Genomic DNA, 18,898 nt, shown 5'->3' on the forward strand with positions numbered 1-18,898 from the left:
TAATTTGGCAAATTCACAGACTGGTCATGACCAGTCACAGGACTGGTCATAGTGGGGAAATAATCCAAAAGGGAATGTGTAGCTGAGGGTATAATAGGCACTTTGCAGTTTTAATCCACATGATGTAAATATTATAATTGCAACTATATCCACTCATTTTGATTTGATTGTATCCTCAGTTACTTGTAGCTGTTAACAGTCAGCACATGTAGAAGAATAGCATCACAGCTGAGCACACTGACATTTCCATAAGGCAGGGTGCAAACAGTAAACCATGCATGAATGGGAAAAACCCTGCAAAATATTATTAAAGACAACATCTTTAGGAGGAGTGATGTAAGAAAATATTCGTCCCCTTCTTTTTGTTTGCACATTTGTCACAGATAACCTGAGTAAATACAAAATGCAGCAGTCATTCCCCTCCCCCCCGTTAAATCAAAAATTAGCCTGGGGGGCTTTAGCCTGGAGGTCGGAGGAAGCCGGAGTACCCAGAACCCACATGTGCACGGGGGGAACATGCAAACTCCGCACAGAAAGGCCCTGACTGGGGAGCGAGCCAGGGACCTTCTTGCTGTAAGGCAACAGCGCAAACCCCTGCACCGCCGGGCCTCCCACAAGTCTTGAAAGTCAACTCAACACATTTTTTTCCTGAAAACTCCTGTTACTTTGGCCCAATGGGAGAGCAGAAATGTATTAAAGGGGACATATTTTGCTCTTTAAGACAAGTTTATATTGGTCTCAGAGGTCCCCAAAACATGCCTGTGAAGTTTATTGCTGAAAAAACTGTAGTATAGGATTCTTGCAGGAAATGGATGTCGCTCTCCTGATGTTTCAGACACTTCTACTTAAAGTTTATGATCTGACTGGGATTCAACCATCAGTCTCCCAGTCTAAAGTCAGCAGGGTAACCCAATGAGCTATCCAGCATCTCCGCTAGTAGCCGAGAAGAGGATCAAGAGAATTCACATATTTTTGTTAGAAAAACCTGAAAAAGTGATTTTTGCATTATAAGTCCCCTTTAAAATACTGCAGTGAAATTGCAATCATGTAAGAACAACAACATCTCAGAAAATGAGAAGCTGACAGTCACTGGGCTGTCATATTTGTAACCTCTGGAAATAAACCTTAGCAATAAGCGCAATCTTTTAGGGAGCCATAAATGCGAAGGATAAATCAAATTTGGATTAATTCAACTGCATACAAAGCTTATGTTTTTCCTTTCTGTTACCAACTTGGCACTTTCTTTCGTTTGCTGGATGCCTGTGCTGGAATGTAGAGGGAGAGCCACTCAGAAAGTGACGGCTGCTGTTGCATCAATTGTTTTTTGAATCCACTCGGGACCTATTACCACAAATGCGCATGCGCACAGCAGGCTTAATGCAATAAAAAGACTGATCCAATGACAGAATTTAATTTGGTGTCCAGCTGCCAGTTTAAATAAAAAAATATAGGTTCAACCATTAAGATAATTTAGATTTCTAAATTTAGAAATTTAGAAATCAATGATTTTAGGCTGTCATAAAACAAAAAATTACATCAATCCAACAACAGCATTGTTGTCCTTTTTTAAAGTGTCAATTCAGAATCCAGCCCCTGCTGTGATCGAGTTGGACACCCCTGAATAGAGCAAATTTCCCATGAAACCAAGTTCTACTAAAGTTATGTTAAATCAATGATTTGATGATGATACTTTAATATGTATTTAAGTGCTGTCTTATCAAAGTAACTGTACTATTACAGAAGCACAAACTATTATTGGAGCACAATAATAGTTGTGTTATACTTTTGCACTAAAGATCAAATAATCAAACCTGCTCTCACTCCTTTTCATAGCCAACTGTGCAGTGAAGAGCACAATGCTGGCACAGTCGTGCACACTTACACATGCGGTCAGAGTGTGCACACAAAAGGGTGGAGCCGGTGCAGTGGGACTTTTTCTCACCCGAGGGGATGAGATGAGATCTCGACCTGACGCGCCAGGAAGGAATCAGTGGAGAGATTTCCCGGGAATTACGCTGCGTAAAAGCACAGCAGGATGCGTTACAGCCAAATTCCTGTTTGATTTTGCATCCGATACTAATTGCAGTACTCCGAATTTAAACAGAAGTAAATAGTGGTTACTCTGGAGTCACTGAGCAGACCTTGTTGATCATGCCTCGCGTCCAGCCCTCACCACGAGCGGCGCGTAAAAGCGAGTGGCTGCGGAGCACCCTGGCCCACCACCACTGCCCTGATCCCGGCGCGGAGAACGAGATCGTAGTGCTTGCAACTGGAATAGACCAATACCTGCAGGAGGTCTTCCACCACCTGGCCTACCCAAACCGGGAAGATACCGTGTCAGCAGAGGACTTCACCGAGCTGTGTGCCGTGCTGGGACTCACCTGGGCAGAGAAAGGAAAGAGGACTAACAAAGGAGCAAAAGACGGAGAAAAACACGAGGAAGATGAAGAGTTCAGGGATGTATGTTCAGAGCTTCCTTGCCAGCTGGCCTTTAAAGACTTCCACTCGCGGCTCTGTGGGTATTTCCGTGTGCGCAGCGCGCGTCGAGGCACCGGGGTGTGTGCCTGGCGCCTGCCTGTTACAGAGGACACGGAGCTGGTGGAGAGACAGATCAGGGTACGGTGGCCTCGCGCAAGACGGAGAAAATGTGTGAGTTTTGATCTGACAGGAGATCAAAATGGAGCCTCAAAGGGATCAATGAAAGGTCGAAGCGCAGAGGAGCGCGAGTCAGGTAAGCTTCCAAATGGACTTCATCATGTCTGGTATTACATGTCTTCAGTATTAACTGATGTTGTACCTATTAAGGTCCAATGGAGTTATAGTTTATGTCTCTTTACCCATCTATGGGGTAATAATCTATCATCCAGTACAACGATCCAAATGAGTTTTACGCATCAGCCTGTTAAAGTTTTACTGCTAATCAGTGTTATCTTAAACCGTGCTATGATTCATTCTGACTTTATTGGCCTGTGCTGTCTGGTTTGGTGGGGACAGAGTTTACAACACAGAGCAAAAGAGGATAATTGTTCAGAAACTAAACATGGCATTAAAAAAAACATCTGAAAAAAGCTTTTATTGTTGTGCATAAATTATGTTAGAGCCCATAGAGAATATAGGTCTGAATACTGCATGTGGAAATGCAAAGTCTTTATAGTCCTTGCAGGCAAACAGGAGAATAGGTAGAGAAGGAAAAAGGGGAGGAGAGATGAGAAAAAGACAAGGACAGGCAGGTGGAGGAATGACAGAATGAGGGCTGGTATTAATGAGTGGCATGCATAAAAAGGGCAGACTTGTGCTCTTTGCAAACCCCAAAGATGTCTGTGGAAAGGCACAGCAGAGGTACATTATTTTGTATTCTTTTATTCTTGAGCATGCACAATCCCACAAACAGCAGAAACAAACACATCCATACAAAGTAAAACATTTAAAATAATAAACCATGCTTATTTTAGATGTATTTATGGATTAACTTAACATGAGACGTTTTTACAGAGAAGAACATTTTTGGTTTCTGTGTACTGGGCGTGCTGTTACTCTATCCCTGATAGTCCAATAACAGTGTTCTTTTTTCCAAACTGTTAGGAAATGAAGAATCAAGAAGCTTACAGCAATATATTGGAACATGATTGGATCTCATGCAGAGATGATTTAACAGCCAGGTTGACTGTTTATTAAAAGCTGGCCCATTTAGCCTTACTTTACATCAGACGTGTATTTAACATCATTACTCATTCATCGAAAGGAATTACTCGCCACCATAATATGCTTCCAATGATGCTGTGTGGTGAACCGGAAGTAAGCTGTTAAGAACCAATTACTTGATTTACTTTTTTTTTTTTTTTTTTTTTTTAACCTTTAGCAACATGAGCCTTCAGCCTTTCCCACCTTCATTATTCCAATGAGTTTTTTTTTTATCTGATTGTACTCCGGCTCTCTATGTCCTGCTCCACCTGTTCTCCCATCCTCTTCTCCTCCAACAGCCAGTGTTTACACAAGCAAAAACAGCGTATGAATAGACCACAACTAACAAGTGTTCAATTTAAGTCAACAGTCTATCTCAAGCAATCTTTGTTTGTTATGCATCAGTTCATAACTGAAGTTATCTCAAGATGCTTTACAAAGAGGGCAGGTCTAGATTGTACTCTCTGTTGTGGCCTGTTAAACTAAACTTAAAACAAAAAGTAAGGGAATTTGTGTTCGGTACATTATTTCTTTGTTGTAACAATGCTTCTTGGTAATAAATCTTATACCATTGGAAAGCCTGTTTATTACCCTTTTAAATGATGCCACATTTGTAAGGATCATGCATTTGTGGGATGAGCAGCAAAGCTGAGTATGTGGGTTGCGCCCATGAAAAATGTGCCAGATCTTCTCTGCCAATGCCAAACAGCTGATTCTGCCATTGACTCTTGTTTGGTGTTTGGTGGATTGGATGATTGAAGTTTGAAGAAACAAGACATATTGACAATTTAATAATTTATTCATTTAACAAACAGGAGCCTCAGTAGTGTGTGGAAGAACCATACACAGCCACAACAGCCTGGCTCCTCCTCCTCATGCTGGTCACCAGCCTGGTCACACACTGCTGTGGGATGGCATCCCATTCTTCAACCAGCATTTGTTGCAAGTCAGCCAACGTGGTTGTGTTGGTCAGTCTGGTAGAACAGCACATCCAAGCTGATCCCACAAGTGTTCAGTGGGGTTAAGGTCAGGACTGCTGGCAGGCCATTCCATTCTCTCCACTCCCAGATTCTGGAGGTAGTCTCTGATAAACCCCACTCTGTGGGAGCGAATGTTGTCATCTTGGAGGACAGAGTTCTTGCTGACAGGGTAAAGAAACGATATTCTTGGGGTGTTGTCTTCTTGGGACATCCACATCGCGGCCTGTATCTGACATTCCCTGTTATATGGAACTTGGCCTTCAGTTTGGAGATGGTACTAGGGTTAACTCCAAACAATGCCACAACTTGGTTTTGCAGAACACCAGCTTGAAGTTGCCCAACCAAACGGCCCTATCCTGATCAGTCAAACGTGACATGCCGATTCTTGAAGCAGACATCTACTGACCACTGAAGCAGAGCCCATGCTCACAGGTGCTGCCAATCAGGCACCTGATTGGCAGCATCTGGGGTACCAGAAGCTCAAAACAAGAGTCAATGGCAGAATCAGCTGTTTGGCATTGGCAGAGAAGATCTGGCACATTTTTCATGGGCGCAACCCACATACTCAGCTCTGCTGCACATCCCACAAATGCATAATCCTTACAAATGTGGCATCATTAAAAAGGGTAAAAAACAGGCTTTCCAACAGTATAAGATTTATTACCAAGAAGCATTGTTACAGCAAAGAAATAATGTACCAAACACAAATTGCCTTACTTTTTGTTTTAAGTTTAGATCAGTATTTATCATTAATATTATAATAAAGACTATACCCTATTATAATGAGGACCAGTGTGAATTTAGCTCAGTGACAGTGGAGACATAAACTTGACCTAACTATAGGGCAGGACTGTCCAGTAGACCAGACTCATGTTAGTAGTCCCGTTCTTACATGGAGTAGCTCTGTGCAGAGGTTTGCATAGTGTTTTATTAATTTGGTAGCAGTTGCAATCATAAAGATTAAAACATTCTGTGATCTGCAGATTTAAAATATTTTGTTTGTATTAAACCTTATCTTTTAAAATAACATGCAACAATTACTACTGTCTAGGTATTTGTAGTTGTTAAAAATTACAATGTATGTCTGCAGTAGAGGATCAAGCAGTACTCCAAGTACAGTAGTCCACTTAAGTAAACACAGGCCTACTTGGTTACTTATCCCTTTTTGTATATTATTTGATAGGTTAGGCATTATTAAATAAATAATACAGGTCAAGTGGGATCAGAGTATGCCCAAGCAGCAACCTTTGGTGTTTAACAAATGAAGCCAATGTGAATGAAGTAAATATGTTTGGAAGTTTGTGCAAAAAAACTGTTATGTAAGAATAGTTCACATACATTACACATATTACACATATTTATATTATTATTATATTACACATTACACATACATTCACGTACTCACTTTATGGGTGCACACACTTCTCAAGGGAAGATCTTTTTTTGTCACATACACTATATTTCCAAAAGTATTTGCTCACCTGCCTCGACTTGCATATGAACTTAAGTGACATCCCATTCTTAATCCATAGGGTTTAATATGACGTTGGTCCACCCTTTGCAGCTATAACAGCTTCAACTCTTCTGGGAAGGCTTTCCACAAGGTTTAGGAGTGTGTTTATGGGAATTTTTCACCATTCTTCCACAAGCGCATTTGTGAGGTCACACACTGATGTTGGACGAGAAGGCCTGGCTCTCAGTCTCCGCTCTAATTCATCCCAAAGGTGTTCTATCAGGTTGAGGTCAGGACTCTGTGCAGGCCAGTCAAGTTCATCCACACCAAACTCTCTCATCCATGTCTTTCTGGACCTTGCTTTGTGCACTGGTGCACAGTCATGTTGGAACAGGAAGGGGCCATCCCCAAACTGTTCCCACAAAGTTGGGAGCATGGAATTGTCCAAAATCTCTTGGTATGCTGAAGCATTCAGAGTTCCTTTCACTGGAACTAAGGGGCCAAGCCCAGCTCCTGAAAAACAACCCCACACCATAATTCCCCCTCCACCAAACTTTACACTTGGCACAATGCAGTCAGACAAGTACCATTCTCCTGGCAACCACCAAGTCCAGACTTGTCCATCAGATTGCCAGATGGAGAAGCGCAATTTGTCACTCCAGAGAACGTGTCTCCACTGTTCTAGAGTCCAGTGGCGGCGTGCTTTACTCCACTGCATCCGACGCTTTGCATTGCACTTGGTGATGTATGGCTTGGCTGCAGCTGCTCGGCCATGGAAACCCATTCCATGAAGCTCTCTACGCACTGTTCTTGAGCTAATCTGAAGGCCACATAAAGTTTGGAGGTCTGTAGTGATTGACTCTGCAGAAAATTGCCGACCTCTGCATCCACTGACCCCACTCCATCATTTTATGTGGTGTTGCTGTGGTTCCCAATTGCTTCCACTTTGTTATAATACCACTGACAGCTGACTGTGGAATATTTAGGAGCCAGGAAATTTCCCAACTGGACTTGCTGCACAGGTGGCACCCTACCACAGTAACACGCTGGAATTCACTGAGCTCCTGAGAGCGAGCCATTCTTTCACAAATGTTTGTAGAAACAGTCTCTATAGGTGCTTGATTTTATACACCTGTGGACATGGAAATGATTGGAACACCTGGTTTCAATGATTTGGATGGGTGATTGAATACTTTTGGCAGTGTAGTGTATAAAACTCATCCATTTAGCTTTAACCCTCAGAAGTCCACATGTTATTAAAGCTGTTTTGTTAAATATTTTCTTTTGACAATTTAAACCACTCAGAAAATGTTTACCATGCTCATGTTTGGTGTAATTTATTCATTCCAAGACTGTGAGGGATTCCCAAGCAGTGCAAATTAAAAATACAAAGATGTATAAGGTTGCCAAAATCAAGGTAAATGCCAAAAAAAAAAATTATATACATAGGCATTTTTTTTTCCATTTTTATTGGTCCCATTGTACAATATTATATGATCACTAATTCAAGGAAAATTGAATTACATTGACTGCATATTTACAGAATCAATGCTAATCAGATAGTAAAAAATATAAGGAGATTTTTTTCATTTACATTTCATTTAGACTATGTCAGTGCTTCATATGATGTGAGCTTGAATGTTTTCCTGTCACTGTGTGTAAGCCCTGTGATTGTCTGGCTGCTAATCCAGGATGTAACCTGCCTCTAGCCCTGTGACATCTGGAAGTGGCTTCCATTGAATCCCATGGTAACAAGCAGGGTGACCATGGATAGGTGAACAGACAGCAGGGGCTGCACAGCAGTGCAGGGGTTAAGCAAAAAGGTCCCCGGTTTGCTTCCCGGTCGGGCCCTTTCTGTGCGGATTTGGCATGTTCTCTCCATGCACGTGTGGGTTCTCTCCATGTACTACAGCTTCCTTCCATCACCAAAGACATGCTCGTTAGTTTAATTCTAAAGAGGCGGTGAGTGAGTCTGGTTTTTTTTTTCTCTATGTGTCAATCCTGTGATTGACTGGCAACCAGTCCAGGGTGTACCCTACCTCTCCCCCAATGACAGCTGGGATAGGCTCCAGCCCCCTGAGACCCCCAACAGGATAAGCGTCATAGAAAATGGATGATGAATAGATTGCCATCAGCCAAAATATGGGACATGCACTCTGATCTGTAGCCAATGTGTATCAAAGGTAGAAAACAGACAGATCTGAAGTGCATGCTGTTGTGAGAGACAGAGCTAAACTGTGACCAAAGCAATGACAGACAGCGGTCTGGCATGTTTTGGCTGTGTGGTGCACGCTCTCCAGCTGGCTGTCCAAGATTGCATTTGCAGTGCACATCATCTTTGATGTGCTTACCATTGACGTAAAAATAGTTGGACACTTTCTCCCTACTTGTGCCTGCAGGCTGAGCAGGTACAGTCAGGAATGAAGCCAAGACTGCAGCAGGACGTAGAAACCTGGCGGAATAGTACGTTTACATGACGCAAAGACTTTTGAAACAAAAACAAGAAATCAGAGAATCAGACTGAGCTGCATCAAGGCAGAGGTGCTGATCTTTCTAGAGAAAAACACACATCTAATCAAGAGGTAGACCTGTAGGTAGAGCTGGGCATTAAGTTGGAATCTTACAAAGAATTAGACTCTAAGGAAGGGCTGGGAAGTTTATATCCATTATATATATATCACTTATCAACCATTTACTTGTTGATAGATCAATATTTAGACAAGAGAAAGTCTATCAGTAAATAAGCAGTGAATGTATTCTTTGATTTTAGTTTCAGTTTCTTATCTCGTCCATTTCTTTATCTTTTTCTCCAGATGAGGTAGCAGCTCTGAGGGAGCTGGTGGAAGACCTCCGCTCAGCACTGCAGGGGAGTGACGCTCGCTGCCTGGCCCTGGAGGTGGCCCTCAGGCGGGAGAGGAGCCGCACACTTCCTTCTCCATCCAGACTCAAATCTACGGTTTCATCTCCGACCACTTCCATCACCCTAAAAGAAGGAAAACTGGTACCAACACACAGGATTAAAGGACAGGGCAGCATCACAGGAATAGATGGGGTAAAGAGATTTGGCAGGAGACGGGACATCAGGGACCCCCTTCTGAGGGAGCTGAGGCTGATCCGCTCCTCACGAGACGGACAGCTGGAGGAAGCCATCAAATATAATGAGCGTCTGGAGGAGGAGCTGCAGTGGGCATACCAGGAAGTACGTAAACGTCAGGGGGTGGAGTCAGCACTGAGGAAAGAGAACACTCACATCAGGTTAGAAAAGTTCACCAGATGATGTTGAATTGGGGAATTTGAGAAGGATTTAATGTCATAATCTCCTTCAGGAGGCGGGCAGAGGAGGCCAGGGAGGCTCTGAGTTTGGGGCTTCAGAGGGTTCGAATGATCCAGGAGAAGGCTCAGTCTGTGCCACAGCTCCAGTCCAGGATCACCCAGCTGGAGACTGAACTACAACAGTACAGGTATGAACACAGTGTGTGGTCCAGAGAGAACAGAGGAAAGTCTATGGGCATCTTTGTGCATCCATTTACACATAATTTGCCTCTGAGCTCTGCTGATTTGAAATTCTGTGCTCTAAAGTCAGGAGATTAAGTTACCCAGCAGTTTCACTCAGTCTGAGTGTTGGGAAAAAGTAGACTAGTTCACCTTCACTTAATACCACTGTATTAATAAAAAAACAAAAGAGCTTTTAATAACCCCCCATGGAGACAGTTTCATTAATTTGCACCAACAGTGCAGTATGGGGACTAGTGGTAACTGGCTGCAGGAGCTTGTGTCTGCTAAGAATTCTACACAGTATGAATGGCTGTGTGTCTGTATGATGCTGTAGCATGTTGTTATTGGCTTTTGCTTGAAGTTATGCACTAACAGAACTACTACAACCTAAATCAGAAAGAGTTATTTTACTTTCTTTAAGTAACACTTTTTAAAACTTTTGCACTAAAATGTGTACAATCATGGACAAAAGTATTGGCACCCCTGGAATTTATTTTCAGAAAAGACACCATTTCTCCCAGAAATTGTTGCAGCTACAAATGTTTTTGGTATACACATGTTTATTTCATTTATGTGCATTGGAACAACACAAAAAAAAAAACAGAAGAAAAAATCCAAAATTGACATAATTTTACACAAAACTCAAAAATGGGCTGTGCAAAATGATTGGCACCCTTTTAAAACTGTGGGTAAATCATTTTATTTCAAGCATGTGATGCTCATTTAAGCTCACCTGTGGCAGTAACAGGTGCTGGCAATCTAGAAATCACACCTGAAGCCAGTTGGAATGTATAAAGGTTGACTCAGCCTTTGTGTTGTGTGCCTGTGTGTGTCACACCAAGCATGGAGGAGAGAAAGAGGAGCCCAGAATTGTCTGAGGACTTAAGAAGCAAAATTGTGGAAAAATATGAAAAAATTCAATGTTTCAAGATCATCTCCAGAGATCTTGAAATTCCTTTGTCCACTCTTGATAGTATAATATAATCAAGAATTTTTTAACCCATGGAACTGTGGCTAACTGTGGCTCCCTGGATGTGGACAGAAGAGAAAAACTGACAAAGAATGCAACGCAGGAAAGTTGGAAAGGTGGATAAACATCCTCAGTCAACTTCCACACAGGGGTGCAGGGCACCCCTGGAAAAGAGACCTTGGTCTCAGTGGGTTTTCCCCTGCTAAAATAAAGGATAAATAAAATAAAAAATAAAAAATTTAGGCTGTCCTGCAGACTCAGGGTGCAAAAGTGTCAGGTGGGACCATACGTGGTCATCTGAATGAGATGAAGCGGTATGGCAGGAGACAGAGGAGAACCCCACTGCTGACAAAGAGACATGAAAAAGCCAGACTGGAATTTGCAGAAGTGTACCTGAATAAGCCTCAAACCTTCTGGGCAAACATTTTGTGGACAGATGAGACTAAGTAGAGCTTTTTGGAAAAGCACGTCATTCTACTGTTCACAGAAAATGGAATGAGGCCTACAAAGAAAAGGGCACAGCACCTACAGTCAAACATGGCGGAGGTTTAAAGATGTTTTTGGGTTGTTTTGTTGTCTCTGGCACTGGGTGCCTTGACTGTGTGCAAGGAATCAACAAATCAGGAGACTATCAAGAGATTTTGGGCCACAATGTAGGGTCTAGTGTCAAACATACACTAGTGTCTAGTGGAGCTCAGTGGGGTTGAAGTGAGGGCTCTGTGTGGGCCAGTTAAGTTCTTCCACACTAAACTCATCAAACTATGCCTTTATAGTCCTTGATCTGTGCATTGGGGCACAGTCATGTTGGAATAGAAAAAGACTGCCGTGTGAACAGGCAAACAAAAAAATCAGATCTGAGAAAAGATAAAATTGAGCATTTAGGCCTACGGTGTGAACGTAGCCATAGTCACTCAGACAATGACTGACCTAGCATGTAACATTACATGCACTACAGTTTTCATCATTTTTGCATTTTGGTTCTTTTTTCTTCTTTGACTTTTCCTTAGATTTTCATACCTGACTGTAACCTGCCTTCATCTAAAGTTCAGTGTTGAAATCTGACTCACTGTGTGGTCTAGTCAACAGAGCATGATGTTAACTTGTGGATTGTTCTCTAATTTACAATAATGCAGAAAAAAAGAGTGGGTTTCGTTTTAAAGCTTGGTTGTCTTTGGCTGACAACAACCACAGGTAGATTATTGTCAGCCAGCTTAGATTCCAACTCTGGGCTTTGAAATCATAGAAGTTTTTGAAGTCTCAGCGGCTGCATGTTCTTTATATCTGCATGTACACAACTATGAATCAAAAGATACTCTCAAAGTCAGAGACTATCTGATGACATAGGAGAGCATTCAGCAGCTGAAGAGATGGATATTTACCTCATGAGTTGATGAAGACAAAAATGAAAAGGAAGCAAATATTTGACTCACATTCATTTGTTTGACAAAAGCAGACTTTCATTCTAACTCTTGTCTGTGCCTGTTGGATGAGCACATAGACAAATGTTTGCAGATACTTCAACAATAACATCAATCAATGCTGTTTTGAGGATTTGGGAGAAGAAATCCTAACAGAGCTCTGACATGACTTATAAAGGAGATGGGAAAGTTTATATGAAGTCACTTTCAGGATTCAGATCAGACGAACATCAATGGAACAAAAAACTACTGAAGAGACCTTTAAAGATCATCCTAATATGTCTAACTCTGACTGTTGAAGCTTCATATTAACAAGAGCAGGACTTTGATTGTAGTTCTGCAGAAACAAGGACTTCATTACAGGTTTGTCTTTTAAAAGCTTTTCTGGTAATCAGGGAACACCTGAGAGCTGTGCCTTGTACTAATGTTTTTAGAAACAGACCTACCTTTTTAGTCTGGCTTCTACCTGAATTTAATATCCTCATCTTAATCTGTGTTAGTGATTTAGATTTCATCTTTTTATCTCTTATTTGTTTATCCTCTTGTTTTATCATATTTTACTAAGTTCTCCTTAAGTGTTTTATTTTCTCATTTCAGCACATTTACCTGAGTTACCTTTTAGTGTTTTTAGTCTGATTTCAGCACCTTTTTATTCTCTTTTATTTCATTTATTTTTATTTCATTTAATGATATTTTATTTCTTATTTTAACCTAACCTCCAGTGTTTCCTCATTTTGAACCTTTTTGATGGAATTTCCTCAGTACGTACTCGGCACATGAGTTCCTGTTCTTATAGCGTCTTTTATCTATGATGTTTTTTAGCCAATATTGTGAATGAATGGTGTGGTGGTGGGGGTGGTAGGGTTAGAAGGTTGGGTGGAGTGGGTTAGGGTCATATTTCCTTTTATCGCCTGTAATTCGTCCGTCTGTTTGTAAAGGACTCAGTGCTACATTATCTTGTATGAAAAAATGCAGTATAAATAAAGTTTGATTGATTTATTGATTGATATTACGCAAACAGCGTACAGATCATGACACAGGAAGTCTGATCAGCCAAAGTTTTGTTCCCATTCCTTTGTTTGGCATTTCCATTACCCTCCTCTTATTCACATTGGTTTCAAACATCAGCAGCTGCAGCAGGCTGAAAAATGAAGCTTGGATATGTTATTTAAACTTCATTTGTCTGTGCTGGAGTGTAAAGAGAAATGTTTTTATTAGACAGGTCCAGGCCGGCCTATGATACCAGCTTCACCAACTCATACGAGTCCATGAACAAAGGAAAGTCTGTGTCACAGCTGTAGAGATGAAATTTACTAGAATCTAAGACTAAATCTGATAAGTCACATAAATATGTAATGAGATCCACTAAGGGTGTACTGACCCAAAACAGCATGCCAGTGACGTAGTTCAAGAAGCAGTTAATTTTTCTTATTTTTCAACTTAAAAAAAAAAAAAACTTTTAAAATGATTTAAGATGATGTTTAAATAAGTGGGCTAAGACACAGGTGTCAATCTCAAGGCTGGGGGGCAAAATCCGGCCCATGGAACAATTAAATCCGGCCCGAAAGATGATCTCATATTTCTGTTATAACTGGCCCGTCAGTATGAGGTCTGCAGATTTCCTCAAGTATAAAAATGTGAACTTATCCTTGATGATTTAAGATATCCTTGTTAAGTCACAAAATCTGAAAAAGTAAGGAGTAAAAAATGTAGATAAGAAGTCAGGAATGTAAGGAAGAAGTTTTTTAATTTCACATTTTAAATTTAGCATCTTACCATTAGGATACAAATTTAGGATTCTGACTTTTAATTTCATACTTTGAGCATTTCAACTCATAATTTTGACCACTAATATAATGTATTGAGCTTTGGGATTCATAGTTCAGATTTTTAAGTGATATTTTGACCCATTTAGCCAACTATTTTGTATTTTACCTCATATTTTCAACTCCAGAATTTGACGTCATGATCCCATATTTTGACTTTTTAGACTCACAATTTACCATTTTGAATCTTTTTTGGACTTTTAATTTCATGATTATACATTTTATTACATAATTTGACTTTTTAAACTCATGGTTTTGACTTTCTTTCTAATATATATGCCATTAAAAAAACATTATTTTTCAATTTCATGTTTTGACCTTTTCGAACTAATAAATTTACTTTTCTCAAATTGTGAGGCTTTAAACTTACCTTTTTAACTTTTTAAATATCAAAATCATTTATCATCAGTGCTAAATTTAATTTCTAGATTTTATTACTAGTGAAATGAGGTTGACAGTTAATGGTTAAAACGTGACCCTGTTAGGCCTTCAGGTTAGTTCTGAATCCAGAACCCGGCCCCTGCTGTGATTGAGTTTGACACGCCTGGGCTAAAACAATAAGACAAACACTACAATCTGTAGGAGTCCCAAATGTAAAAGTCAAGTGTCCATTCGACAATGCCCAGTCCAGTAGCCTCTTCGCTGCGGTGTCAGTCCTTGGGGTCTGGCTGCCTGGTGGAGCTTCCGGCTAGCAAATAGAAGCAGATCCAAACAGCAGAATTGTCTCTTTGCCCTGTTTTCACATGGAGAGTCCAGGATAAGGTGGTCCAAATATTACGTACTAAAAAAAGTAAGCCAAATAACCTACGCACTAAAGAAACCAAGTAATGCACTCAAACAATTTGAAAATTAAAGATATTAAAAAGGAACAGATTTAAGCAAAGTGATCATTTTCAACTGAACACACCAACCAAATAAATACGCTATTAAATTAATATTCCAAAACAAAGCAGACATAATCCAAGAACAAAGGAAAGGCTCTCCCTTATTTAGTCAAGCTCTAAAATATTCATCTCTTGCAAAACCAGGATTCAGGGCTGAACCTTCAAGTCTGTGCAGTAAGTTTTAGTTATAAAAGGAGCAAGAAGGTAACCTGTGAGTGCTCCTTCCTCCTCCTCCTCTGCTCCGCCTGTGACTCTCCATCCTCCTGCTCCTTACAGCCCTGCGGCCTGAACTCCCAACCTGACCATAGGGTGGCGTTCTCCTCATCCTGGCCTGCACCTTCTCCCCTGATTGCCTCTGTGTAACTAAAAAAATCACTGCAGCACTGCTTAATTTGTATTTCTATGTCTTTATCACCCTTAGATCCCACTGCACCTGCATCCCTGACCCCGCCCATCAACAAACCGGAGCAGAGGACACCTGTAGTAAAACAGGTGAGTCTTTCCTGAGTGTCGGAAAGGATTTCCTCTGAGCACTTAGGGATGAGTTTTTTATAGGCTACACAACTGAAGCATTAGTAAGGCAGTAGTTATGCTTTGTAGATGATGGCATAAGCATTACTAATGCTTTACTCATTCTTAATGCTTTTTCAATGCTTAAAATTTGCTATTATAAAGTGTTACCATTGTTCTGGCTCTTTTTTTGCTTCCAGTGTTTAACAGCATCTTCTAATAACAGACTTATAATCATTTAAACACTTTTAAACTGCTTAACTAAATGTAATTGTATCATTTTCAATTCCCACATACCGTTATTAATTTACAAATACCATGGAACAATTATATTACATTATCATTTCTGCATTAAACACTGAAAAGTCACTGATTGAGTAATATGACTCTGTCCTGTTTGCAGATTCAGAGTGTCTGCAGAGAGCGGTGGAGGGCAGAGCTGCCTCTGATGAAGAAGAGGAGGACAGGGGGAGGAGGGAGACTGAAGAGTGCAGCCAGAGAGAGATGACGAAGAGCATCAGCAGACAGCACGACTGTGGAAAAGAGTCAGTTCAAAATCACACACCTGGACATCACCACTATGTGGGTTTGTTTTCCAACTCCAAAAATCAGATGTCAGACATTTCTCTTATTCTTCCAGATGTCAGACCAATATGGTCCACCAGCGTCCCTCTCTTACACAACCACATGAGAGAAACCTCAGCACTTTGAAGGACAGCAGGGGGCGCTATGACTGGAAAGGACAAAACCAAGAGCAGTCAGAGGGGAGCTGCTGTATTGATAAAGATAAGGTGAGCAAAAGAGATCATCATGTTTAAAGGACAGACGGGTCTTGGGTGCTGCCTTTGACTCTGTGTGTGGATGATAAGGGCATGGAAGGTTTCACCTCCCACATAGGGTACTTGGTTCTAGCACTCAGAGTATCTAAGCATGCTGACAAATTCTTTGGTTCCTCCAGTCTTATGATACTGTCGTGCAGCTTTAACTCTGACATGAATCAAGAAGGCAGGGGTGGGAAGGGTCAGATGCTGGACACGAGAGCAGCAGCTGTACTTTCCTGGGCCTGATCCTGCTCATACTGGGTGCCCTGGACCCGTGGGCTGGACCAGACCTTGTGGGCTGCTGAGTGCAACATGGAGGGGTCAGCAGAAAGATAGCTGGAAAGATAGGGCATGGTCCTGGTGCAGGCCTGGATGATGGCCAGTACCATACCTAACCTGAAGGGGATATCTTGGCATGCACTTTCTTTTGAAGAAATATTTTAATTTTCCTCACATATGAACAGATACATTTTTTAACAAGAAATACTATGGGAGGAGGGGGGGACAAAATAAATGAACACTGACACACTGTTCCTATTGAACTGTTGGGCTGAAACACTGGGTGCTTTGCTTCAGAGCTTTTTTGCATTCATTCGTTCCTCTTCTTTTGTCCAGAAGCCCAAGGAAGAATTGGAAAAGACGAGGCTGGAGGAGGAGAAAGAAAAGACACGTCTGTCCTTACTGGAAGATAAACTCACAGATGCTCTCACTCTGCTGCTGCAGCTCCGCAACAAGGTTCATACAAAACACAAACTCATACCAGGAACCTCACACACACACTTACAGATCCTCAGCGCCATCTAGTGATTGTGTGCATACAGCTCAGGGAAAATGAGAGACTGTAGCAGAGTGTGTTTTTATCTGGTTCTACTGTTCAAAGGTTTGTGTTTAAATGAAATTAACATTTTTACTGTATGCAGGAGTGCCCCAACTCCCAAAATAATAATAGTGAAATATTTAAATATCTGTGAAATGGTATCAGGCAAAGAAAAGAAAAAAAATGCAGTGTTGACTTCAGTATCTGATGAAATACATTTTTTTGTGGTCTCTCAGGAAATCCTCCTTAAGCCAGCATCTCTGCATGCATGGAAGCTGATCTTCTTCAGTGTCTGTTAAAATTCCTACTTGTGCACTCATTCAACTTTATGAAGGACTGATTCAGAGATTATTCAACTCACCTCAAACAAAGCTGAGCTGCTGGAATCTAATTTTTGTGCTTACAACTGTAGTTGTTCTTTATAAAAACGATCTTTAAGTAAAGAAAACGTCATCTTATCTCTTTCTCTTTTCTAGAACGTGTCCCGCCGAGTGCTGGGGAAGATTGTGATGGACACTCTGGATGTTTGCAGCAGGAGTGGAGATGGTACATCTATCATTAAAACTGGTGAAGTATTGATTTTATTGTGTTACTTGTTGCTAACACCACTGTTATCTTCTCCTCCCAGGTCCGTCTCAGGTCCTGCAGGTAGCAGATGCCCTCTGCGTCCGGCTGTCATCCAGAGATCTCTTTGGAAACGGCGCGGACTCAGAAGCAGGAGACAGTAAAGAGAAACTGATCATTCCATCTTCAGGGTGTCAAAACAGCACCGCCAACTCTCTGCTCATTTCCTGTTGAGCTACTGCAGCACTATTTAAAGCTTAAATTCATTCTTCTCTATTTTATATTTGTCTTTTTTGCACCCATATACTGCATGTTTCCTATTTGTGTATTCAAGATTTTAAAATGATTTATGTATTTAAAGATTAACTTTATTTCCTCTATTCAGTATATTTGTATATTTAGTATCTATTTAAATTTAATCATTAAATATTTTCTAATCAGATCCTGTGTTCTTGTTCTTCTTTGATACTGTTTTGATTCTGAAAGCAATTTTAAATTTAGACCGAAATGCCTTTTACCTTTAGAAACATTTAAGCCATTTTAACTTTTATATTTTCAGTCTAGTGTTCATTGACAAAAAGTCATTTTAGTCTAGTTTTAGTCCGTAAAAGGTCCTTAAGTTTAAATCTTTACTTTCATTTACACTGTTTATTCTCTTTTACTCTGCTAAATTTTAAAATTTAAATAAATGCAAAACATTAATTTCAATGCACTATAATACGTTACGTTTGTCTTAGTCTTTCTCATGGATAAAATAACAGTTTTTAGTCATAGTTTTAGTCGACACTGATTTGATAAAGCATGATTTGAAGTCTTTCCTTCACAGTACCTTAGATTATGAGACAACATAAGCTTTCTAAGCTATGATCAATGTTGTATGATATGGAAAGTCAGACATATGGAGAAAGACTTTTTTATGACTATTTTTAAACAGGATGTGGTTTTAAACCTGGCTCTGTTTTTTACTGATTATAGTGTAATGTCTACGTTTCTAAACACATACGTTTCTATATTATACATTCAACACATTGCCAGTTAAGCCCTTTGCCAACAAATTTCCATAGTTTTAGAACCGATCTCAAACATTGTCAACTAAAGGAACAGAATAGTAACTTCCACGTGTGACAGCATGGGCCCCAACTTTGAGAATAACTGCTATAAAGTAAACTTTTAATCATTTTATATATTATTTTCAACTGTAATATGTTGCAGTATACAAATATAAAGGAAGTTAATTTGGTAAGGGTTAGTTATATTTATGAAAATGTGGTGTGAAATCCCCAGACTGTTTTGAGTACTGGATGAAGGCTGAGTGACCTCTCCCATCAGTTCCTAAACTAAAGCCAAATCACCATGTTGAAAATCCAGTGTGTCCAGTGTGCCCACACCACGCATGGACTGGGATTCCCCCAATCTTTCCAGTGCATGGCGGCGATTCATCCAGCAAGTAAAGCTGATTTTCACTGGACCGCTGTGTGA

At 40.6% G+C, this 18,898-nt stretch overlaps 1 protein-coding gene across 2 annotated transcripts; it reads left to right on the forward strand.

Annotated features, from left to right (window-relative positions):
* Positions 1-2,004: 2,004 nt before the first annotated feature.
* Positions 2,005-17,712, forward strand: si:ch211-112f3.4 (EF-hand and coiled-coil domain-containing protein 1). 2 transcript variants are annotated; one of them, XM_041783572.1, is made up of 9 exons: positions 2,005-2,731; positions 8,928-9,369; positions 9,441-9,575; positions 15,129-15,199; positions 15,621-15,762; positions 15,858-16,008; positions 16,654-16,773; positions 17,332-17,401; positions 17,484-17,712. In XM_041783572.1, exons 1-9 carry the CDS (start codon positions 2,152-2,154, stop codon positions 17,651-17,653), a joined length of 1,881 nt encoding a protein of 626 aa, XP_041639506.1. In that variant the 5' UTR covers positions 2,005-2,151; the 3' UTR covers positions 17,654-17,712. The 2 variants fall into 2 exon arrangements, with proteins under 2 accessions (XP_041639506.1, XP_041639507.1); XM_041783573.1 differs by having other exon boundaries at positions 16,657-16,773.
* Positions 17,713-18,898: the final 1,186 nt, after the last annotated feature.

The sequence above is a fragment of the Cheilinus undulatus genome, linkage group 3, assembly GCF_018320785.1.
Source record: "Cheilinus undulatus linkage group 3, ASM1832078v1, whole genome shotgun sequence".
NCBI lineage: Eukaryota > Metazoa > Chordata > Actinopteri > Labriformes > Labridae > Cheilinus > Cheilinus undulatus.

Coding starts and splice junctions, on each gene's coding strand:
- si:ch211-112f3.4 (XM_041783572.1), top strand. CDS start 2,152: ATGCCTCGCGTCCAGCCCTCACCACGAGCGGCGCGTAAAAGCGAGTGG. Junction 9,576..15,128: donor ACTGAACTACAACAGTACAG/GTATGAACACAG, acceptor TATCACCCTTAG/ATCCCACTGCACCTGCATCC. Junction 15,200..15,620: donor GGACACCTGTAGTAAAACAG/GTGAGTCTTTCC, acceptor TCCTGTTTGCAG/ATTCAGAGTGTCTGCAGAGA.